Here is a 22,508-nt window from a genome sequence, read left to right on the forward strand (position 1 = left end):
TAACAGTCCTTGTTGTGGACGCCGACACAGCCGAAAAGGGAAGCTTCATTAAAGTCAAACCCTGAGAAGAGTACAGAGTAGAACGGATCATGTCCACATAAAAACAACAGTGTGGTCATACAAGTGTGCGACTTATGGAATACGCGTTTACTCTAAGCGAATAACATGGTGAAATTCCCATCCTACAACACCTCCCCTTTCAAGTTATCTCGTATCGAGTTCTTCGTGGGTCCACCTGTAGTCGGCGGCGGGGTCGTCGAGGGCGTTGCAGTCGTTGAGATGAGTCGGCAGTCGGCGTTGCACCATCGTCCTTGCTCGCGCAGTCGAGTAGTGGTAGATCGAACACATCCAAAAAAGTGTTAGTCCCACCCTGGATCGCAACTGGTTTACGTGCCGAGTCCATACTTCGTTTCCACAGCGAACAGTGTAGGTTGTGTTTCCAACACAGCGTATGATGAAACCGGGAGTCGAAATAGGTTTCTGGCCTCGATATTCCTTGGCAAAAATCGCGTCGTTGATCTCAAAGTTGCGGCGTCGTGCTCCATCTCGACGATTGAGTTGAGATTCCATTTTGAGATCTCGTGTACCGTTTGTGCGATCTCTAGAAGGTAATATTAGATCGAGTTCCGTTCGCAGTCGGCGTCCCAGGAAGGCTTCGGCAGGTGAACGCTAGTCAGGTGCAGACGGTCAGGGAGTGGAGGGATGTGCCATCAGAAACGTTTGTAGTGCGTCTACTGTTGGTTCCTACCCGTTCAGCTTGGCAAGTCCTCCTTTGAAGGTGTCCACAAAACGCTCTGCTTGTCCGTTGCTTTGTGGAAGGAACGGCGGCGTGCAATGTGCAAAGTTTCTCGGGAACGGAAGAATGAAGTGAACTGAGACGACGTGAACTGCTTTCCGTTATCCGCAATGAGCGTCTCTGGATTTCCAAACTCCAAAGATGCTCTTCATTGCTTGGATGGTAGTCGCTGAGGAGATCGAGGACATCTGGACGATTTCCGGCCACTTGGAATAGGCGTTGATGATAAGCAGATAGTATCGTCCTTCCATCCGTCCAGGGAAATCAGCATGAACTCGAGTCCACGGCGAATGTGGTTCCGGCCATGAATGTAGTTCAGCTTTGATTGGATCCTTTGCCACGGATGCACATCTTGGGCAGGTCTTGACGAGTGTTTCGATGTCCGAATCCATCGTAGGCCAATAGACAAAGCTTCCTGCAGGCATTTTCATCCTTCTTTGGCCTGGATGAGCTTTGTGTAGTGCTGAAAGAACACGATGTCGAAGTGATTTCGGCATCACTATGCGGGATGCAGTGACCAGATATCCTTTGACTGTCGTCATGGTATTTCCGCGGTTGTAGTAGTGCCACAGAGGAGAATGGCAGTTGACCTCGGGCCAGTTTCCGGATTTTGTATAGTTGATCACAAGCTGGATAAGACGGTTGCCTTGCGTAGCAGTCCGAATGGATTCGGCGGATACTGAGAAATGACGGCAGTCCTCTGAGAACTCAGAAGTGACATCAGCATCAATTGAGGCGATCACGTAGTCCTCCGGTATCGATGATTGTGACGAGACGAGGCGTGAAAGAGCGTCCACTTGGCCGAAATCCTTTGTATTGATGTATTCGATAGTGAAGCTGTAGCTGAGCAGCATCGTGGCCCATCATTGAAGACGGTTGGCACTGTAGACCGGAATTCCTTTCTTGCTTCCGAAGATTGCCAAAAGTGGTTTTTGGTCAGTACTCAGCGTGAAATGTCGTCCATGGATGAAACGATGGAACTTCTGCACGGCGAAAATAAGAGCGAGTGCTTCCTTTTCTATCTAGCTGTAGTTCATCTGTGGTTGTGTCGGGCAACAGCTTGCGTAATAAATGATGTTCTCGCATCCAACTGCGAAGCGATGTGAGAGGGTTGCTCCCATTCCGTAATTTGAAGCATCAACGGCAACGATGATCGGGAGACTTAGGTCAAAGTGGGTCAACAGGAGATCCGAGCTTAGGATTACTTTAATCTTGTCCAAAGAAGACTGGCACTCCTGTGTCCATGTGTAGACAACATCCATTATCGTAAGAGTATCCAAAAGAGCGCGTAGATTGTGGAGATCCTTGATGAAGTTTCCGTAGAAATTGATGAGTCCCAGAAAAGAGCGAAGTTGACTGACGTCCTTCGGAGCGGGCATCTTCTGGATAGCTCTGATCTTCTCAGGATCTGGCTTCGTCCTTTTGCGTTGATGACGAACCCAAGGTAGGTGATCGCCGTCTGCAGGAAAGCACATTAGCCGAGTCGAACGCGGAATCCGTAGTCTTGAATCCGCTTGAGTACGGCCTCTAGTCGGGTATTGTGTTCGCCGATGGTTCTAACAATAACCAATAAGTCGTCGAGATAGGCAACAGTTCCATCTAATCCAGCGATAAGAGCATCCATACATTGTTGGAATATACCAGGAGCTGGTTTCACTCCAAATGGTAGTCGGTTGAAGCGATACAGTCCACGGTGTGTGTTGATAGTGAGTAGCTGCTTTGAGACGTCGCCCACTTCCAATTGGAGATATGCTTCGGCTACATCGAGCTGTGAAAAGTAGCGTCCTCCGTTGAGTTTCGTGAAAGTGTCCTCTGGGGTTGGAAGCGGATACTGGTTTTGTTCCAGTGCATCGTTCAGTCCGGTTGAGTAGTCTGCACAGAAGCGGATTTTTCTTCTGAACGATGACGATGGGTGCTGCCCGTTCTGAGTGATCAACGGGCTCCAGCACATGCATAGGCTTCAGAGCGAGTTTAGCCTTTGACTTGGTGCAACAACCCAGTCCAGGAGCCAAGACTGCTGGGAACTTCTTCTTCAGGTGCGTTGCGAGAGAAGAATTCAAGGTGCCGAGCGTCCTTGAAGAGATGTTGCAGATAGAGCCTGCTGTCAAGCGACGAAACAGTGTCTCGTGTTGAGCGATCCAATCTAACCCCAACAGGGACGGCGTGTCAGCTACATGGCAAGTACCATGTCCTCGATGACCATCAATGACGAAGATGCATTCGTAGCATCCACGAACGTTGATCGGTTCGTTGTTGGCAGACTTCAGTGTCAGACGGGGTGATTGCAACTTCGGTCGACCCATGGCGGTTCAGTCTGCTGTGCTCAGCAATGTGACGTCTGCTCCAGTATCAAGACGCATGCGTAATGTCAGTATGGGTCGAAGCTATAGTGACGGTGTTGGAAGATTTCCGTTTCTGTTTCGGATTCCGCATCTTCCTCTCCGGAAAATTTTTGCAGAATCCTCGCTTATGTCCAGATCGTCTGCAGTCGTGGCATCTCTTGTTTACGAATGTGCAGTCTCTAGACCAGTGATTGGCTCCGCACCGAAAAGTAGATGACGGCGGCTCACGATTTCGACTCTTTTGCGAATCCACGACGTTGACGTGCGGTACACTTGATCGTTCGAGGAGTGCGGATCCTGGCGAATGTCGAGAAAGTACTGAACTTCGGCAGCAAGCTCCTTTAGCGTGGTTTGAGGGTTGCCCTCCACCTTGCGAAGGACACGAGCACGAACATCGGCATCTTGCGGGACGAAAAGTCCACATATCCATAGGCATTTCATCTGCTCAGGTGTGACGTCGTTGAACTCAGCCATGGCATGGCGCTGATTGACCAATCCGGTGTAGTCGTGGCGACTTTCCTCATTTCGCTTTGCTTTGAGGTAAGCGTAGCGTCTCGCGAATACTGACGTATTATGTCCGAACAATTCCTTCACAACAGCCACGGTGTCCGTTAAGGGAACATCGCATGCTCTTTTAGGAAGAATATGGTTCGTGAAACGGGCATATGTGACAGCGTCGAGTTTGGAGACGATAAGTCGAGCTTTTGCTACATCGTCTAACGTGGCACCGTCCTTTGAGATTACATCCTCGCAGCGGTTGTACCAGACCTCAAATGTAGAACCATTTTCCGGATCGTATGCGAACTCAGGCAAGCCTGTCGATAGAAAATTTGTGACGAACTCGGCCGTGGCGACGGGTGCTGTTGGAATCGCTTGGTGTGAAGCGGAGGTCATCTCTTCCATACTCTTCATCACCTTAGTGAACATTTGCTGCTGAGCCTTGGTTTGGGCTTCCAAGATGGTACGCAGAATTTCACCATCCATACTGGAGTTGATGTTCAGTGCGCGGCGCGACCGCAGTAACAGCAAATCGAGCTGTTTCGCAGCCTGGGGCGAGTGAGTGTCCACTCAGCAGTTCGGCCAGGCAAAAAAGGCGGGTCTATTTTGAAACTTGACCCTCGGTTCCACCCGCATGGAGGCAAACCTAGAGTCCTTGTGCCAGAAATCGACTTCACTAGCAATTCGACCGGCCTTGCAGCCGGGGCTGGAGTCGACTCGACCAGCAGTTCGACCGGGCTTAGAGCCGGGGCTGGAGTTCTTCAGCAAAAATGGTCGTTCTCCGCGTTGTAGTCCGCTAATCCCCAGTTGTTGTGGATGTCGACGCAACCGAAGAAGAGAAGCTTTGCTGAAGTCGAACACGGAGAAGAGAAGGGAGAAGAACGGAATGTGTTCACTTAAAAACAACAGGGTGATCATACAAGTATGCGGCGTATACAATATGGTGAAATTCCCATCCAACAACAGTTCTAATCCTAAAATATAAAGAATATAGAGATGCTGTTCTGATCTACTACTACGTAAGACTACTTAGTTGTCATATGATAGTAAGGAAAAAAACTTTTATGTGAATGTATTCTTCCAAATTTGCAAACCATCATCCTATATAATAACGGGCTTATTCTGCTACATGTGTGCTCTGTGTGGGTATATGTGTCAGTCGCATAATTCCAAAATGGTTGAAAAGTCCGACCTTCAATAAACCTCGACATAGTTGGATGTTGTATCGAGTTTGATAAGCTGGAGGTTGTTAAATAAATTTATTGGCTAACGTTTCGACAATATCACCTTCTTCAGGGCCTGAAATGGGCGATTCAATCTACAATTTAAACGACCAACCTTTCCACAACAAAACTTACAAACTCCACGCTTATTTTCAATCACCAATTTAGCGACTACACTGAGTGCTCATCTTAGATTGGAGACGCCTAGCGTGGACCGCTGACTGATCGATCACGAAGGTGACGAATGGTTCGAATGTCACATTCAGATCGGAAGAACCATTCGAGAAATGGCGCGAGTTCCCGCGTTATCGACACACATTTGCCCTTGTGGTTCATTTTAGGGTTTTTGGGGGCTAGAATTCAAAAAGCCTGCAGCGATTTTCGAGCCAACGTTTTAGACTCGTGCGCCAAGATTTGGACCCTAATTTCAAAATCGGCTCCTTCGTATTTTTGTGTTCTTCTATTCTTGCCGTTCATGTGCTCTTTCATGCGGACATACAGCGGTCGTGTCATTTCAACGACATAGTCGTACTAACAGTTCGTGCAAGAAATTAGGTAGATTACCCCGGATCTCAAGCAGTCTGGTCTATCTGTGGGACAAATAATACAGTTCGGTGTTGTACAGATGGTGTCGTACGAACGATTCCGAAAAAGCTGACGTTTCAAATTGTTCGGTGATATTTCAACGACCGAAACGGAGCTATCCAAGTCTGCACTCCTCAGACATCACCTGATGGCAGTGCTCATTTCATATAAGATAAGATATGAGATATAAGGAAAGCAGAGATGTATCCTATATGTGGTGCAGTTTTCCAATTGCAGCGCTCGTTCACTTCGGTATCGTCTCATTCCAGACGTTCGGGTTTTATAACCATTAGAAACAGCAATTTCATGAGCCAAAGTTAACGATTCCCTTCTCTCCTCAGGTCCACTACAAACGGCTCTCGCCTTCGGAACATGTTGTTAAACACAACCTTCTTCATATGAGATAGATAAGCAGAACGAGAATGAACTAAGACGTTTTTGTCACTGAGCTTACGATACCATTTCGTTTGGTACGTACCGTTTGAGATGCCAACCTGGATGTTCAAAAAAGGAAGCCAATTGCCCTGTGGTTTCTCTCTAGTAAGTTTTATGTGTTCGAAATGTCGGTTCAACAAGTAAAAACATTTGTCCATCTCCGCTTGGGTGGCGCAAATGACAAAACAATCATCAATGTACCGAGAGTAGGACAAAGGACGTAGTTCCAGAACAGGTTCAATTTTGGCCATAAACGCGCAACACAGCTAACAAGAGACTGTGTCATGGACGAACTGCTGCACGAACTGTGGCGACGAGTATGTCGGTGAAACGGCACGACCGCTGTATGTCCGCATCAAAGAGCACATGAACGGCAAGAATAAGTTACGAGAATGGACACCTTCAGGTGCCCATAGAGCACAAAAACACGACGGAGCCGTTTTTGAAGTTAGGGTCCAAATCTTGGCGCACGAGTCTAAAACGTTGGCTCGAGAATCACTGGAGGCCTTTTGAATTCTAGCCAAAAACCCTAAAATGAACCGCAAAGGCGAATGTGTATCGATAACGCGGGAACTTGCGCCATATCTCGAATGGTTCTTCCGATCTGAATGTGACATTCAAACCATTCGCCCTCGTGATCGATCAGACAGCGGTCCATGCTAGGCGTCTACGATCTAGGATGAGCACTCAGTGTAATCACTAAATTGGTGACTGAAAGTAGGCGTGGAGTTTATCAGTTTTTCTGTGGAGAGGTTGGTCGTTTAAATTGTAGATTGAATCGCCCATTTCAGGCTCTGAAGAAGGCGATATTGCCGAAAAGTTAGAAAGTTAGCAAGTAAACTTATTTAACAATCTCGTGTACAGCTTATCGAAATCGACCTAAATTCCAAAATGAGAGGGAGACCCACGGCGTCGAAAAGATATATAATGGCGTGAGATGGGTCCGCTGCGTCGGACTGGAGCGTGGAAGCCCCAACGCGGTTGTATGGGTTTCTAAGACTCCTTCGGATATCTATTTCCTAGCATGTTTCCCTGATGGTGTTAATCCTTCCTTCAAAACGTGGAAACACACATACAAAAGGCTCCCTAGATACAATATAGCCAGCAGTTTACGTAGAGCGTTATCTTTACAGCTACGATGATAATATTCATGTCATCTCATGTCATCATATCAATCTGTGCTAATTGTTGAGAACGGAGGAAGCTCATACTTCGAATAATGTTTCCAAATTGTGGAGATTTCAGAGAAACATATGATCAAAGAAGCAAAATCATGTTTGATTGTTCTCCAAATGTGGAACTGACGCGTTTAAGAAGAAAACCATCAAATCTTCCTTCTATGGTTAAATTTTTGAGGAAAAAAAACTGAATAAATCGTTCATAGGAGAAAAAACAATTGTAATTTTACAAAAAAAAAGTCACTACTTTTATTTCTTCTTGATCGGATCTTGTTGACGTCTCTGTTTCCTTGCACGTTTGCCACAGGTTGGTAAAGTCCCTTCATCACAAAGTACGAAAAGAAGAAGAAAAGAAAACACGAATGAACCGCTTAAATATAGCAGCGAACAGTTTGTGTGAGTAATGTTTTCGAACAGTTTTGTGGGTAATGCTTTCAAATTGTGTCTAAATTACGTTGGTATCGAAGGAATGCTTGAAGCTAATGTTTGAATGTTCTTTAAACGTAGAAATGATGCGAATTGAAAGAAAACTATGAAGTCTTTCTTCTAAATTTTTAAAAAAAAAGAAAAAGGCATTGTTAGAAAAGCACAATTCCTACTTTGCAAAAAAAATGTCACTATTATTAATTTTCATTGATCAGTGATGGCGAGCGAAGGAAACTCCACAGAAAGCCCGAAGTCCTGCTTTAGCCGGACGTTCAGACTGGTTTATAATAACGAGCTTAGGCTGTCAAGTGCCAGCCACCAAGTGCAGACCCGCACGCGCGGCTGTGAACTCTGCGGGCAGCCTTAGTCGGTGTGTGTGTATTGTATCACGAAATTCGAAAAAGGGGTTGCGACGGGCCCCACGGCGATGGATTGGTGCGCAGTAATTTCGTGTGACTGATGCTAAAGGCAAATGAGATGTTGCTGCCGTTTCGTGATCCACTGCGCGCGCTGCCTTTCACCTTTATGACTGCTCCGCGTGTCTATTCTTCTTTCTTCGTTATTCGTTCTTCGTTCGCTTCAAGTTGGTACCATGCCTCCTTCAGAAGGGGGAAATACGCTTGCAAAGGACTGCTTAAATAGTAGCCAACAGTTTACATGATCTAATGTATTAGTTATCTTTAACAGTACGATGATATCGTTCACGCCATTTTTTGCCAAAACATAATTCTTTGGTAACTGCGGGGGGAAAACAGGAGGAAAACCCATATTTCGAGTAATGCTTCTAAATTTTGTCTATAATATATTGGTAAGGAGTGTTTGAAGCTGAAGTTCGAACGTTCCAAGAACCAAGAACTGACGCGTTTATAAAGAAAGCTATGAAATGTTGCGCCTAGTTTGATGTTAAGAAAGCATTGTTAGAAACTTAAAATACCACTACTACTGGTTTTTATTAATCAGTGAAAGCGAGCAAAACGCCACAGCAAGTCTGAACTCTGGCTTTAGCCCGACGTACAGACCAGTGGATAAGAGGGAAGCGGTCATGGAAGCCTTAGACAACTTTAAACAATAAGACGTCTTTACATAAAGATTTTTCGAGAGCGGTACAAAAGAAAGTAACTTCGAGACCGGAGTTTTGCAACTCTAAAAAATATCACCGTCTAGAGCTTTAATGTATAAGATATTCACGGCTTCCGCCTCCGTGATCACTTCCTCTTTTACACCACCGTACTTTCTGTCTTGACTTATGCTTCAGAAACCTGAACACAACCGAAGCAGGAAGACAATGCAGTCAGCGTCATTGAACGCTCAATCGCAGGGGTGATCTAGAAGTTTCCTGCTTCACACAAGTGAGAGATGAGATATGAAGTTCTATCTTACGTCAGCGATCAAAGATTAGAGAAGGGACCGCGTTTGTCGCGGAAAGTAAAATAAGTTTGTCAGGACAGATGATGCGTTCCAACGAGAACCGTTGAACCAGAGCAACTTGGTTCCGAGCGATGTTAAGCGAACTGCAGAAGACGAGCGACACGGTAGTCAGGCTTCTTTACAAAATTTTTCAAAGGAAACATTGTGCTCCTCCGGTGCTACGCGGAAGAAGGAACCACTGGGAGACCCTCGCACGCGGCAGGGACAAATGGAAATATATTGCCGGCGCTCGCTCGGGCAGATCGACGAACAACGGGAACAAAGATGATCAGAATGATCAAAGATCAAAGTGCGTCAATTATGGGATGCTGTTATTAAATCCATAAATAATAAAATTAAGAACAGGTGCAAATTAATTAGTGACCATACAATCTATACAAATTTACAATTTGTACAGCACCTACATATTCATTCTTTATAGTGCTATTAAGAATATTGATTCTTATTCCTCACTTCGCAGAATCTTCACAACGGTTCACACCCTCAAAGTGGCGTGAAAATGACTTTGGGCGTCGAACTACGCTGCACAGCTGAGGTGCGTCCTCTTGCAGGTTGGACTTCTAGTTAAAATGAAGTTCGACGACTGTGACATTCCAACTTCTCGGAATCGGAAGCTGCTGACATTGGGTGCGGGACAAGAGGTACCCGTGAAAACCGGCTGACCGCTCCTGTCCTCCCTTCGGCACCGCGCGCCTCCGCGTAATTACGGCTGCCGCTCCACCAGCTAGATATCCTCCACGACCGCCTGAGATCACCTACACCCCGCCTACCTATTGCTCTCTAATCAACGCCGCGCGCGACTTTCGTGCCGCGACGAAGCGGTGGATAGTGCGAATTTTGAAGGAGGGTGTGAAGAACGAATTGCCGAGGCGAATTCTGATGTACGGATATAGTAAACTAAGCGCATATTATTGGGAATAAAGGAGAAGAATAAGTAAAAATTATTTCAAAAAGATGCTCCAGGGAAAAGAATAACACGCATATATTTTCAAACGTCTCATAATTTAACACATTTCATGTCCTAAGTTTTCTATATAAACTAGCAGTGCATAAGTATGTGTTTGTCACGATGCCATTCAATGAATTCGTGTTCAACTTTCAACTGCGGCAGTTATAATAACAGCAACATTATGCGCTTATTACTTTGTATACATTCTTTAATTCCTTTCTACATTTTACCTTTTCAAAATTTTACATAGATATAATGTTTATGTAGAGCAAGTATTGAAATATGCCAATATTTGACATATTTCAATACTTGCTTGTACGTTTTATACGGTTTTATATAATAAAACTTTGTATGGTTCTTCAAACCTCTTTCAACAGCGTTTCATCACTTCATTTCTATCTGTTTTCTGCATTACATCAATATGAAAGGTTAGGTGTATTAGTAGCGAACAGAGACCTTTGTATCTTCGAGATATACCTTTAGGTACAGTGCATGTCTGCGAGGCATTATTCGCGCCTCCTTAATCGTTGGATGCCAGTTTTACCCAGCTAGATAAGCAAAAAGAAATCCATAGAAAGCGAAAAATAGTAAAGAGGATAGCATAACGTTGAAATGAAATTCTTTCCTTCTTTTATATGAAGAATGAAATTCTTTCCTTCTTTTATATTAACTAACAAGCACATTTTATGTAGACCTTCGAACAACATTTAACACCAGGTACTTTCCTTTCCGTTCGATTTCAAAAGCGCATCATAAGAGCTGTAAGCGCGGCGGAAAAAAAATCGCCGTAATAGCGGTAGACGCAGCGAAATGGGAGGGGAGGGCGGAGTGGGCGGGGCGTCTTGAAGACGTAGCACAGGAGGAGCAATCAGGCTACTGTAGCGATTATGACGTATCAGGAGACGCGAGGTGCAATTAACGACGCTTATTAGCCTCCGGGATACGCGGCGGCACATCATACGGGTACCTCTTGACCGTTCCCCGCTGACATTCACTACCATCTTTAAGAAAAAAGTCACCAGCTGACTCCGTGTTAAATATAGGTTGGCGACGATTTGTTGGTAGGGCTGCCTAGTATGGAGAAAAGTGTACTTCACACTCCTGGATACACACCGTCGCAGCACCCTGCACACTAGGAACTGCCTTTTCAGGGGTCGAATGGTATGGCCGCCGCTGAGAGGCGATAAAATCTCGTGTTGCTCAGGATATTTCCGACTCTGGATCAAGGTGAAACGTTCACTCCACATGGAGGCTGTCTTAGACATTGTTCTCATAAAAGTATCCACAGGCCCTGACGTACATGCCATTCTCGGATGTGCAGAACGTATCAAATTCCATGTGATTGGTCAACAAAAGAGAAAGAACAGAAGGAGCGACGCACGACGGATGAATGATGGCACACTCGCCGTTGTTAGAGAAAAGGTCCCTACAAGAAATACAGGTGGCGTTGGTTTTGTTATTGTTGCCGCGTGTTGGTTTTACCCATTAGTCGTCCATCCTGCCGATTCTCATGGACTCTTGTCTTGCAATTCTTTGCTTCTGCTCTCTGGCTCAGAAATCCATAAGCATCATAAATTGCTACCCATCAAGATTAACAGCTGATGAATCCAAATTGGACACGTTTTGTAAGAAGCTCGAGAAGCAAGGACAAGTCCTTTTGCAAATTCGTTGTCGGGGACTTCAACGCAAAAGTAAGAAAAGGAATATAAGAGGAATACAGGATCGGTAGATTAGGACTAAGGGGCCGGAATGAAAACGGCAATGGTCTCGCCGGGCCCTTATTCGCCACTCGCCTCCTTCATGGGAATTTTCTTCTTACAAAGATCGTCGTCTGTGAACATGGGGAGATTCGCCAGATGGAACGACTCGTGCGGAGATCGATTACATACTCACCGGCCAAAAGTGGTGTCTATTTGACTTCTCGGTACTACCATCCTTTTGCAGTAGTTCTCATTACCGTCTCCTTCGACCGAAAATACGACTGAGCAACAAAATGGAAAGAAACATCTGTTATCGGTAACGAAGGAGAAAAGAAGTCATACCATGAATGTATACCCGAGAGCTCCTTGTCTGACGGAATTTTCTCATCGAGGGGTCGTAAAAGAAGTGTGCGGTATACAGAAGTGAATGAAGGATAGCATGATAACCAGCACAAAATATTACGTAGAATTAGGTAGTTGCATATATTCTATTTTATTCATATATGGAAGTCCCAACCTTTTGTTTTGAAAATGTAAAAAAAAAATCACAATGTAACAATGGGAAGACACAGGTTCGCCACCCATCGGAGGCAAATTTTTCCAAAAGAGTTAGAAACTTGAAACAAACACTGAAAAATAAAGAATTGAATCATACGTAATTTTCAGCAGTTCAAAAAAGAATTAAATGGAGTTTAATGACCAAAGACCTCAGCTTCTCTGCATATTGTTAGGTTTGCGAATAACTACGTAATAAGAAGATCATATGGCGAAAACATCTCTATCACCATCACTGTCGGAGAGGAAACAAAGGCAGCAATTGCAGGAAGCAAGAAGCAATGAATGAATGATACATTCATTCATAGCTTCTTGTTATAATCGATGAAGCATTCGAGGCCAATTTACCTCATTGTTCATTTTTTTTTCCTTCGCGCTTAATTGTGTTTGTTTCGTTTTCGTGTTCCTTGTTTTCGTTGTATGCTATATGTTTGTGTAAATAACTATAAAGTCTAAATAAACCCTATCTCGGTATCTCGCAGCATTCCTGGTAAAGGCCCAGATGGCAGAATATTGAAAGAGCAAATCCGTGACATGGTGCATTGGCCGATCGATAAGAACCTAGCCACGACAATCAGACGAAGAGGATTGAGCCACGATAACCAGAAGATAAAGACAGACCCGCAATAATCAGACGCCAAGGAGCCCAGTAAGTGATTACACTTCACTTTTCTATTTGGTTTACCGAGTGAGTCGGAGAGTGAGCTGAGTCGGAGTGCAAGGGGAACGAGAAAAACGAAGATGGCAATGACACTAACCATGCACCAGTGACTTTTAAAGAAGGCCTGCAACCGATTGTCAGCAGCTCTGTCAGAACAAGAGAATCTAGTATCTCTGGCGGACGCTTTAGGAAGCAAACAGGAGCAAGAGAAGACATCACATCCATCAACATCATTATCCACAGACAATATTAGTCCGGACTTGCCATCTTTATCAGACATTCTAAATAAACCAATGGAGAAGCAGCGTGAAGCTCATGCAGTTACTAGAAAAAGAGTGCGAGCTCGAAAACATAGAGGAGAGCCCGAGTAACTCACAGGTTGACGAGAGTGCGATCGTATCATTACATCCATCCCCCATCCCAAAATGAGACGGAAAAATCTGGGAATGGGAGACGTTTTGGGGATCATTCAATCATTCGATGCACTCACGCAACATGGATGATCTGCACAAGATGAATTGCCTTTTATACGCTCTGCAAGGAGAAGCAAAGAATAGCATTAAGCACTACGAAGTTTCGAGGACAACCTATCCTTCGGTCATCGCCTACTTAAATGAGAAATACGGAGATGAGCAGACACTGCTAGATCAACTTCTAGGAAAATTACAAACTGCTAGAGCAACTCGTTAGTCAACTGGAGCTCAAAGGACAGCACATCAACAACGTCTTTTTGCAAAGACAGCTGCTTGGAAAATTCTCCATAGATGTGCAACGTCAAATTTTGCGTCAACAACAGCTTACACAAGACATTGAGTGGGGCACAATGGACATTTTGTCAGTAGCATGAACCTGTATTCGACCCGAAAGAAAAATCATTCAACACACGGAGAAACAAGAACCCGATCGGATATTGAAGAGTGAGGCGAATAAACGCACGTCCGGATCAATAAAAATTCCACCTTGCTTCTACTGCAACAGCCAGGTCATCCACTGGAGGCTTGCAACGAAGTGACACCACACTTTCATCTGCAAAAAGCTTCCCAAACCATCAACACCTCCAGCAGTTCAGTTAAAAAGGAGCCCCCATTGAAATCAGCACCACACAATCCAACAGCGTATACAAAAGTAAATTCTTGTTGTTGTTGTCGTAGTTTTTGATCAAATGAACGTCGAGAATCCTAAGTCGGACACAGTCTTGCACGTCCACGACAACGTGGAATCCTTGGTTCTAGTAGGACAAGCACAGGTCCTAAATCCGGCAACCGCAGCCCTAGAACCAGCCTACGTAATGCTTGACACAGGAGCTGACAGATCGTTCATCAGCAACGAACAGGCTGATCGACTGCAGCTGGAAGGCGTGGATTCAATGCAACGCTCCATTAACACTTTCGGACCGAACACGCCGATACTGAAGACGTGTGCAATCACTGTGCTGAAAATGTGGGACGGCAACGGAGCTCTCATACCTTTTCTGTGACCAAAATCGAAAAAATCACGGAAAAGCTGCAACGTTACAACCTTTGCCTGGAGGACAAACGATTTCTTTGCGATAACGACATCCAGCTCTCCGTCAGTCCACATTCACACGTTATTCGACCTTAAATCGATCTCGCCTCGATCGATCAAATTCTACTCGGTTGCAGAGATTTATTTTCGCTGATGAACAACGGATTCGCATCGCAACACATGCTTCCTTCGGGACTACGCCACATCCCTTCGAAGCTGGGCTCCTTTGTTGCGGGTCGATCGAGCAAGGCCACACAGTTGGTGAAAGTGACATCGACATGGAATCGAACGAAATCAACGTAACGATAGTAAACACCCTCAACACTTCAAACAAGGACTCTCTACAGCCTTGGGAAGATTTTTACACACTTGAAGCAAACGGAGTAGAAGAATTCGAAGGACCACTATCCAAAGAACCTGATGTTGTACAGTACCTGGCTCATCGAGCTATCATAACCCCACACAAAAGCCCAACTAAACTACGAATCGTTTTCGACGCTGCCGCGCATCTGAAGGACTGCTCAACAAAGTTCATTGAGGACCTGTAATGCTCCCTAAGCTTTGCGACATTCTCCTACGATTCAGAATCGGGAATATCGCGATCACCAACGACGTTGGAAAAGCCATTTCTGCAAGTACGGCTACATTTGCAGGATAGGGACGCTACTCGATTGCTATGGTTGGAAGGCCCGGACTCACCAGTGATTCCAAGCAGCAGGGTGACATATCGATTCAGCCGCGCCACGTTTGACCTTATATGCTCATCGTTTCTCCTGGCAACGACAATCAAGTACCACTTGGAGAACCATGCACAGAGCAACCACATCGCTCGAGAAGTCGAAAACAACAGGTACGTGAACAATGTCGTTCTAACGTCGAATTCAACGAAAGACACAGTGCTGCTCTATAAGGAGATATTTTCAAAGACATGAAGATGAATCTCAGAGAATTCCTATCAAACGATGGTCATTTGCGACGACAATTAGCTGACAAATACTTGAGTGAGAGTCCAAACCAAAAAATGTTGGGAATACCGTGGAACTCGACAGATGACACCCTTCTTCTGGTCTGTAGATATCCACCAAAGAACAAGATCACCAAGAGAAGTATCTGCGAACAGATTTCAGCCGTACATGATCCATTGGGATGGTTATCACACATAATGTTACATGGAAAGACATTTCCCCAACAGCTCTGGAAAGGAGACTACGACTAGGATGCAGTTCTGTCAGAAGAACACCAAGAGCAATGGAAAAACATCGTTCGTGAGGTGGACGGCTCCGAACAGCAACTTGACAGGAAAATCAAATCGATAGATAGATACCCAATTCATCTTGTAATATTCTCAGATACAAGCACAGATGGTATGGAAACATGCGCCTATATCACCTCAGCTTCTAGATCCAATCTGGTCGCTGGAAAGTTGAAACTTCCCTCAATCAAGGAGAATTCAACTATACCCAGGCTGAAGCTCAACGCGCTCACAATGATAGTACGACTACCACACTCAATTTACAAAGCCACCAGAGAACGCACTAACATGAAGGAAGTGACAATCTTTTTCGATTCTGAGATTGCTCTCAGCTAAACACCAGCAGTGTCTGCCCAGATTTCAGCTGGAGTTTTGGTGAAAAACAGAGTTCGCAAAATTCGGAAAGTGGTTGATCAATTCGACCCACCAGTACGTTTGGATACTAGAAAGAATAACACTCTCCTGAATCTTGCAGACTGCGCAACAAAAAGGCCGACAAAAACGGAGTTCGACTCTCATCTATGTTGGACAAGACCTGTCTTTCTGAGTCACTATTATAGAAAATTAGCCCAATGAGTGCAGACTATTTAACCTTCCGAAGGACATCAACGAAGATCAGATCTACCTCATGAAGATTGAGACAAAAGAACCCCCTGCGACGTTAAGGATTGGAGACGCCACAGCTGACTTATTAAAGTTATGAAAGTTCATCTTCCTCCTACGAAGCTTCAAAATTAAAGCAACTAAAACTCAAAGAAGACAGTCAAAGAATTCTTCGATGTCAAGGACTGTTGGAAAGCTCCAACCTTCCTACAACACTCGCCACCCAGGGCTACTCGCTACAAAAACGGACCTCGCCCGACTACTTGTGGAATATACGCACTCTCCGCTACATTGTGGAATAAGTTATACAGTGTCCCAAGTGAGGGAACGATTCTGGATACCAAAATTACGCCAAATGGCACGCACCATCATCCAACACTGCTTCCTCTGTCACTGTCAGAAGATGAACAACCCCCCTACAGGTACCCAAATATGTACGACCTGCCAGAACGAGACGAGCGACTGCACTGAATGCTCACCTTAGATCGGAGACGCCAAGCATGGACCGCTGACTGATCGATTACGAAGGCGAAAGGTTTAAATTTCACATTCGGAAGGGAAGAACCATTCGAGATATGGCGCGAGTTTGACATTTCGATGGGACAAAGATACGAAAAATGCCATTTTTTCCATTTTTGTCCCATCAAAATTCTAAAAAGACTAGAAGATAGAGAAAAGCAGCGATGTGATGGTTTTGTGTGGCAAACCTTCTTCTCCGAAAAACCGCCTGAAATTTCTCCTTGGATACTCTTATCACGAAGTTATTCACGATTTCCCAGACCTAACAATGTGCACAGGATGTGAGGATGAGAAGATAAGGTCTAAGAAAACCTCCATGTGAAAAATTTCTGCTTTCCGGCTTTTGCTGCTTTGTTTTCTCAAAATTTAGATGGGACAAATCCTAAAAAAAGTCGGGAAATTTTAAATTTCGTCCCATCAAAATTTCAAAAAAAAGAAAACTAGCAAGCAGAAAAAAAGCGATGTGACTGTTCCTTAAAGCAAATCTTCTTCTCTCAAAAACATCCTGAACTTTCTCTTTTGGTCCCCTTATGAAGAAGTTATTCGCGACCTCCCAGACCTAACAATTTGCGCAGAATGCGAACCTTTTTATTCATTAAATTTTATTAAGTTCACTTTTAAACTGCTGTATACTACATAAGGCTAAATTCTCCATATTTTAGAAGTTGTTTCAAGTCTTTTCTATCTCTTTGAAAAAAAATATGACTCAGCGGGGTGTCGAACCTGCTGTGTCCCATTGTCATCTTGTAGGAACAGAATGTTGATCTTTTTTCAACGTTTTTCTGTGATTCGACATGTGCACAATTGATTCTTCAATTTTTGGTCGTGTTATGAGCTTTAATCAGAATTTGAAGATATTTCATAGATTTTAGGATAAAAATGAAAATATTTCAACTCCAAAATTTAAATACATTTTTTAGTAGATTTGCTTTTTCTACTAAATGGAATTTCTTCGTTTCCGTCAGCTATCGATTTTCTCATTCCCCACTTGTTCCTTGTTTGTTAATTTTTGATTTTTCTTTTCCGAAACGTATGAAATTTCCAATTTTTTGAATTGGCAGAAACCGAGAATTGCCGCAAGGAACGTTGAATTAGAAGAATAAGAGGGGGGGGGGGGGGTCCTATCCGAGTGTCTTGTCCCAACACCACACTTGACCCTGACTACTTGTCGCAAGGCGACTGGCACATCGACGAGGAACCAAACGTAGAATACGACCACCTCAGAGGATAACGAGCCTCGAGGCCACGACAAACTTGGATCGAACTTTGAAAATCACCAAATAAATAAACAAATAATTGTTGCAAAGAAGAAGGTCAATGAGCAGCTAGTAGCAATCACTGCCTGCAGAAAAACTTTGGAGGAGGATCTTTTGAAATGCTTGTAGATTAAAATTCTGGAAGCACCACAAAGAAGGACAAGTCTGTAGAAGTGCCACATGATCACCGCGAATATAATATTTCGATAACAGCTTTGCTGACCGAAGACGGGATCCTCACCTCTTTTCGTCATGAAATGGAAATCATCACGAAGAAGTTCTACTCGAGCCTTTCCCGTTCAACTTTTGTGTCGAGTACGATCATCTCCACTGATGGAGCTCCACCACGAATTCTCCCTTCGAAAGTACGAGTCGCTATCAAGAACATGAAACCTGGCACAGCCTCCGGACCTGATTTTATAGCAGCAGGCTTTCTTTGGGGCAGTGGCTACCCGCTTCATGTAATCCTGCGGCGCACATGACGTAATATCTTCAGAAAGCGATTCTCACCAGTCGCAGACCAGTGCATGGCCTCGCAAACCCTTCTTATCCCTAATGAAGGTGACCGGGAGGACCTTCGAAGCTACCGCACGCTGTGCCTGCCGAGCGTGTTATTCAAAGTGTTCACCAAGATCATATCCAGGACGAAGCCCAGCTTGAAGAACAAGCCGAATTTCGTCATGGGGTTGAGCAGCGTGAAGCACATCCAGATCGTGTCGAAGGTTTCCCGGGAGTACCGGCTGCCCATTGTTCTAACCTTAGTCGACTATGAGAAAGTCTTCGAAAGCGTAGAAGCGAATCCAACAACGTTAGCACAGGCCGATCAAGCTGAGAACGCGTCGTATGTGAGGACATTAGCCAATTACTACGATCGATGCACTACTAAGATACAGCTTTTCCACTGCCCCGTCACCATCCATATCGATTGGAAAACGAGTACGACAAGTCGATACTATATCACGACCACGTCTACACGACAATGGAAAATGAAAACACTTGGTTGGGAAGAAAGTGACATGCGTGTTGACGGAATATTCCTCTCGAACTTTTGTTTTGCGGAAGAGATAGAGCTACAGCTAAAATCTTCACTGCGAGGACGGAAGAATACAACCTGAAAAACTTGAAATCGTGGAAACTTCGTCATACGTGTTCCTCGAACGTGTTGTGATTATGCAAAACGACTTAAAAGAAGAAGTGAATAGAAGGATGAGAACAGCCTGGGCAGCATTTGCTCCTGGACCAACTGGCGGGCCAAGAGTTCCGTGCCCACCTGTCTTCCAGCGCCCAGTTACGCAACGCAGAGATACGTGGACACCGCCGCTCATGAGTGCGTTGCGTAGCACAGCGTCAAGAAAGCTATTTGCTACTTACGGAGCCCTTGAGAGATGTCTTCTGAAGTTTAGCCGGCGCAAACAACAACAAACAGGTCTTCGCAGCTCCGACTTTGAGGCAGCGCATATCAAAATTAACGTGGTAAGGAAACCTCAAGCAAATGTAGAGTAGAGTTAGGCTTCTACTGTCTTCAACTATGTATGCAACAGTCCCTTGTTGTTGCTAAATTGCAAATAAATCAATGAATAAATATAGTGTGGAAAAATGCACTATGACATTCTGATGTAGAATCGGAAATTAATTCTCGCCTGTTATTTCCTGTTGTTTTGAATGGTTGTGCAGAAGCATTGTTTTATGGCTAGAAATTACGGCGCTGCCAAGTTTCCATAGAGATATACCACACGAAACGAATGTCGGCCAACCTCCCACCACTTAACTTTTCTTCGCTACCACTGTCGTAACCATTTCACTCATTGACAGCAAAAATTAGCATGCTATTCATCATTTAATAAAGTCTATTAGTGTTTTAATATTTCTTATTAATTTCTGTTGTCATTCAAAAGCTTGTTCAAATCGTTCGAAAAATTACCTTCTGTACACTTCAGCATTTAAGGTTTGATACAACTTCATTTTCTTCTCATCTGCATGATCATGTGCTATTATCTTTAGGAATTCGCTGCGTGAAATTCTATCCTATTATTTCTCCTCACTGCGGTGTGTGATCGTTAATTAATCCCAGCTGATCCCTTCATTCAACAAGGTTTATTACGCTAGAGATGTCAGTAACGACGAGGTGCTATAGTTTACCTGTTTCAAAAAGACAAGCAGTTATAACACCTCAAATTTTCTTGCCAAGGTTCTTGGTTCTGTTAATCGGGAATTTTTACTTTTTCTGCATTGGTTGTTGTTCTGGCAGACAAAGACGAAACTTGCTTTTAAATTATCATCCTTGTTCGTTTCTTTCCACTAGTTCTTTTACCAAAACATTTGTCCTAATTGCATTTACCTGGTGCTGCTTAGTGACTGTAGAAAGCCTGCCCTGTGCTGTTCGCAGATTAAATTTCCGGCACAGGTTGAAATTAATGTCGATGCATGACTCTACGTGCCTTTTCTCAATTGATTTTCTTATTTTCTCAAGCACGAAATTAGCACGAAAGCTTGAACAATTTATTCTTTTTCTTTTTTCATCCTCGTCACAGTGCTGTGAACGTGGTGTCAATTAATGTAGTGTACGGAGTCGCATCTGTGCTATTTGTGAAGTGTTGGACATATCGATCTTTTGAAGCAAAATTCGCATAAATCACTAGTGCTCTCAATGTTATCTTGTTCAACAACGCAAAGTGAGGATTGGAGATCTGACCTGTTCATCTCCATTTTCTCTTGAATGTGAACTGCACCAGCTTATGGATTTTCTTTAATTTTGTGCTGTGTGTATCACATATCCGCTTGCAACAGACGTAACTGTTTCTCCACACTCGGGTCTAAAGTTACAGTCAACGCTCACACAAAGATTCATTGTGTTTTATCCTTTCCTCGTTTGTTTGATTGCTCAGATGTCGCAGATGGGGTCGAAAACAATTTCTAGTTGCTCTACAACATTGCTCTGGTCCAAAGAATAGATAGAATTTAAATAGCTCAAGATTTCGTAAACGTTTCGACTACACGTCCGTCCTACAATGGTGGTAAAAAAAGCTTGCCAGACCACTGTTTTATTGTTCAAAAATATTAAAAACTTTCGTTTTCAGCCTCAATGTGTGAGGAAATTACAGACACATTCTAGGAGGGAAAAAATGGGTGTAGAAACAGAACACAACGCAGCCAATAATTTACCGTAAAATTTTATTTGGTTTACTACTTGTAGTGCTGACCATTGTGAATTTGAAATTATGATAAATAAGAATTTTTTGACACGGTACTTACTCGTATTCGTATTGGGAGAGAAAGTTATACCTATTCAGGGCAGTTCATAATACAATTTTTTCATGAACCCGTTTTTTTAGTCGTCTGCGTGATAGCCTTCATTCAAAGTAGATGATCTAAACAGAAATATAGACAACGAATATACTGGTGAAGAATGGCGATTCATATGGAAATGCTTGTTTTGCTTTCATATAGGTTGTATGACATCTAATGAAAAAAGAAAAACCTTATAAGCAATGTTGGCTAATTTTGACACCATCAAAATTTCCAACATTATTTATTACTAATTATGAATTATTATTATTATTTACCACTGTAAGAAGAAATATATAAGAATAGAGTGGACATATAAATAACATGTTTTCTATGCTTTTTGAATCACGATCTTTAATCTATTTATTTTTTGTTCAGTCCCCGGATCGGCGCTACGTGAGGCAGCTTCAGGTGGCATGAGGTACTCAGCACCGAACAAAGGCCCCATCGGTATTATCTATTCACATGTACTGATGACAACAAAAAAAGGAAGAAAATGGACGCATTCTGTCCTTTTTAGAACAAGAAAATAAACGAGAAAATAACTCGCTACGAAAGTCCAAGGGTCCTTTTATTCCATTTATTATCCTACTCCACAACATTTCGTATTATTCGTATTATTATTCTATCCGCTTACTCCATTTCAGTACACTCAAGTCTAATATCTTTTCATCTTGTATGATAGACTACTTTTTTCCACTGCACTTACGGAGAATAATAAGAAATCATAACATACATACATGTGACACTTCTGGCGGTTGTATTAATCATAGTTTGAATAAAATAATAGAAGAGATTAGATTAGAACAGATAAAATTGAATAGCATTAGACTTGGATACAATATAGACTTCTGTTTCGCTTCTGCCCCTAGACGGATGGCAAAGTAGGAGTATCATGCTATATAACAACGGGCTTAGTCTGTCACGTGTGTGTGTTTGTGTGTGTGTGTATGTGTGTGTGTGCGAAGGGTCCACTGGCGTCGAATTGGTGCGGCGGTGGACCAATTCGACGCCGATAAAATTGAATGGAATTGAATCACCTCTATGACTCCTCCGCGTGTCTATTTTCTTGCACCCTTCCCTCAGCTTGGTAACTTGCCCTCCTCAGGAAGTGGAAACACGAATGAAAGCCGATGCTTAAATAGTAGCCAACAGTTTACATGATCCGACGTAGAACGTTATCTTCATCAGTACGACGATGTCTTTCACGTTATTTTATGCCAAAACATCGTTCTTTGATAACCGTTGGATGGAAACAGGAGGAAACCCCATATTTCGAGTGATGCTTTTAAATTTTGCCTATAATATATT

The 22,508-nt window shown here is 43.6% G+C and overlaps 12 protein-coding genes across 12 annotated transcripts; 5 read left to right on the forward strand and 7 right to left on the reverse strand.

The window, feature by feature from the left end:
- Positions 1 to 204: 204 nt before the first annotated feature.
- Positions 205 to 570, reverse strand: RB195_018962 (uncharacterized protein; the record flags this gene model as incomplete). Its single annotated transcript, XM_064186607.1, has 1 exon — positions 205 to 570. The coding sequence occupies one exon, from the start codon at positions 568 to 570 to the stop codon at positions 205 to 207; it is 366 nt and encodes a 121-aa protein (XP_064042488.1).
- A 327-nt stretch (positions 571 to 897) lies between these two features.
- On the reverse strand, positions 898 to 1,650 carry RB195_018963 (uncharacterized protein; the record flags this gene model as incomplete). The annotated part of the gene is made up of 1 exon (XM_064186608.1): positions 898 to 1,650. One exon carries the CDS (start codon positions 1,648 to 1,650, stop codon positions 898 to 900), a length of 753 nt encoding a protein of 250 aa, XP_064042489.1.
- Positions 1,651 to 1,818: 168 nt separating this feature from the next.
- On the reverse strand, positions 1,819 to 2,175 carry RB195_018964 (uncharacterized protein; the record flags this gene model as incomplete). Its single annotated transcript, XM_064186609.1, has 1 exon — positions 1,819 to 2,175. One exon carries the CDS (start codon positions 2,173 to 2,175, stop codon positions 1,819 to 1,821), a length of 357 nt encoding a protein of 118 aa, XP_064042490.1.
- A 95-nt stretch (positions 2,176 to 2,270) lies between these two features.
- On the reverse strand, positions 2,271 to 2,747 carry RB195_018965 (uncharacterized protein; the record flags this gene model as incomplete). The annotated part of the gene is made up of 1 exon (XM_064186610.1): positions 2,271 to 2,747. One exon carries the CDS (start codon positions 2,745 to 2,747, stop codon positions 2,271 to 2,273), a length of 477 nt encoding a protein of 158 aa, XP_064042492.1.
- Positions 2,271 to 3,099, reverse strand: RB195_018966 (uncharacterized protein; the record flags this gene model as incomplete). The annotated part of the gene is made up of 2 exons (XM_064186611.1): positions 2,271 to 2,668; positions 2,793 to 3,099. 2 exons carry the CDS (start codon positions 3,097 to 3,099, stop codon positions 2,271 to 2,273), a joined length of 705 nt encoding a protein of 234 aa, XP_064042491.1.
- A 201-nt stretch (positions 3,100 to 3,300) lies between these two features.
- On the reverse strand, positions 3,301 to 4,122 carry RB195_018967 (uncharacterized protein; the record flags this gene model as incomplete). Its single annotated transcript, XM_064186612.1, has 1 exon — positions 3,301 to 4,122. One exon carries the CDS (start codon positions 4,120 to 4,122, stop codon positions 3,301 to 3,303), a length of 822 nt encoding a protein of 273 aa, XP_064042493.1.
- An 84-nt stretch (positions 4,123 to 4,206) lies between these two features.
- RB195_018968 (uncharacterized protein) lies at positions 4,207 to 4,554 on the reverse strand (the record flags this gene model as incomplete). Its single annotated transcript, XM_064186613.1, has 1 exon — positions 4,207 to 4,554. The coding sequence occupies one exon, from the start codon at positions 4,552 to 4,554 to the stop codon at positions 4,207 to 4,209; it is 348 nt and encodes a 115-aa protein (XP_064042494.1).
- Positions 4,555 to 11,018: 6,464 nt separating this feature from the next.
- RB195_018969 (uncharacterized protein) lies at positions 11,019 to 11,462 on the forward strand (the record flags this gene model as incomplete). Its single annotated transcript, XM_064186614.1, has 1 exon — positions 11,019 to 11,462. The coding sequence occupies one exon, from the start codon at positions 11,019 to 11,021 to the stop codon at positions 11,460 to 11,462; it is 444 nt and encodes a 147-aa protein (XP_064042495.1).
- Positions 11,463 to 13,938: 2,476 nt separating this feature from the next.
- RB195_018970 (uncharacterized protein) lies at positions 13,939 to 14,253 on the forward strand (the record flags this gene model as incomplete). Its single annotated transcript, XM_064186615.1, has 1 exon — positions 13,939 to 14,253. The coding sequence occupies one exon, from the start codon at positions 13,939 to 13,941 to the stop codon at positions 14,251 to 14,253; it is 315 nt and encodes a 104-aa protein (XP_064042496.1).
- A 307-nt stretch (positions 14,254 to 14,560) lies between these two features.
- Positions 14,561 to 14,830, forward strand: RB195_018971 (uncharacterized protein; the record flags this gene model as incomplete). The annotated part of the gene is made up of 1 exon (XM_064186616.1): positions 14,561 to 14,830. One exon carries the CDS (start codon positions 14,561 to 14,563, stop codon positions 14,828 to 14,830), a length of 270 nt encoding a protein of 89 aa, XP_064042497.1.
- A 3,609-nt stretch (positions 14,831 to 18,439) lies between these two features.
- Positions 18,440 to 19,027, forward strand: RB195_018972 (uncharacterized protein; the record flags this gene model as incomplete). Its single annotated transcript, XM_064186617.1, has 1 exon — positions 18,440 to 19,027. The coding sequence occupies one exon, from the start codon at positions 18,440 to 18,442 to the stop codon at positions 19,025 to 19,027; it is 588 nt and encodes a 195-aa protein (XP_064042498.1).
- Positions 19,028 to 19,082: 55 nt separating this feature from the next.
- On the forward strand, positions 19,083 to 19,415 carry RB195_018973 (uncharacterized protein; the record flags this gene model as incomplete). The annotated part of the gene is made up of 1 exon (XM_064186618.1): positions 19,083 to 19,415. The coding sequence occupies one exon, from the start codon at positions 19,083 to 19,085 to the stop codon at positions 19,413 to 19,415; it is 333 nt and encodes a 110-aa protein (XP_064042499.1).
- Between the last annotated feature and the right edge of the window lie 3,093 nt (positions 19,416 to 22,508).

The sequence above is a fragment of the Necator americanus genome, chromosome II, assembly GCF_031761385.1.
Source record: "Necator americanus strain Aroian chromosome II, whole genome shotgun sequence".
NCBI lineage: Eukaryota > Metazoa > Nematoda > Chromadorea > Rhabditida > Ancylostomatidae > Necator > Necator americanus.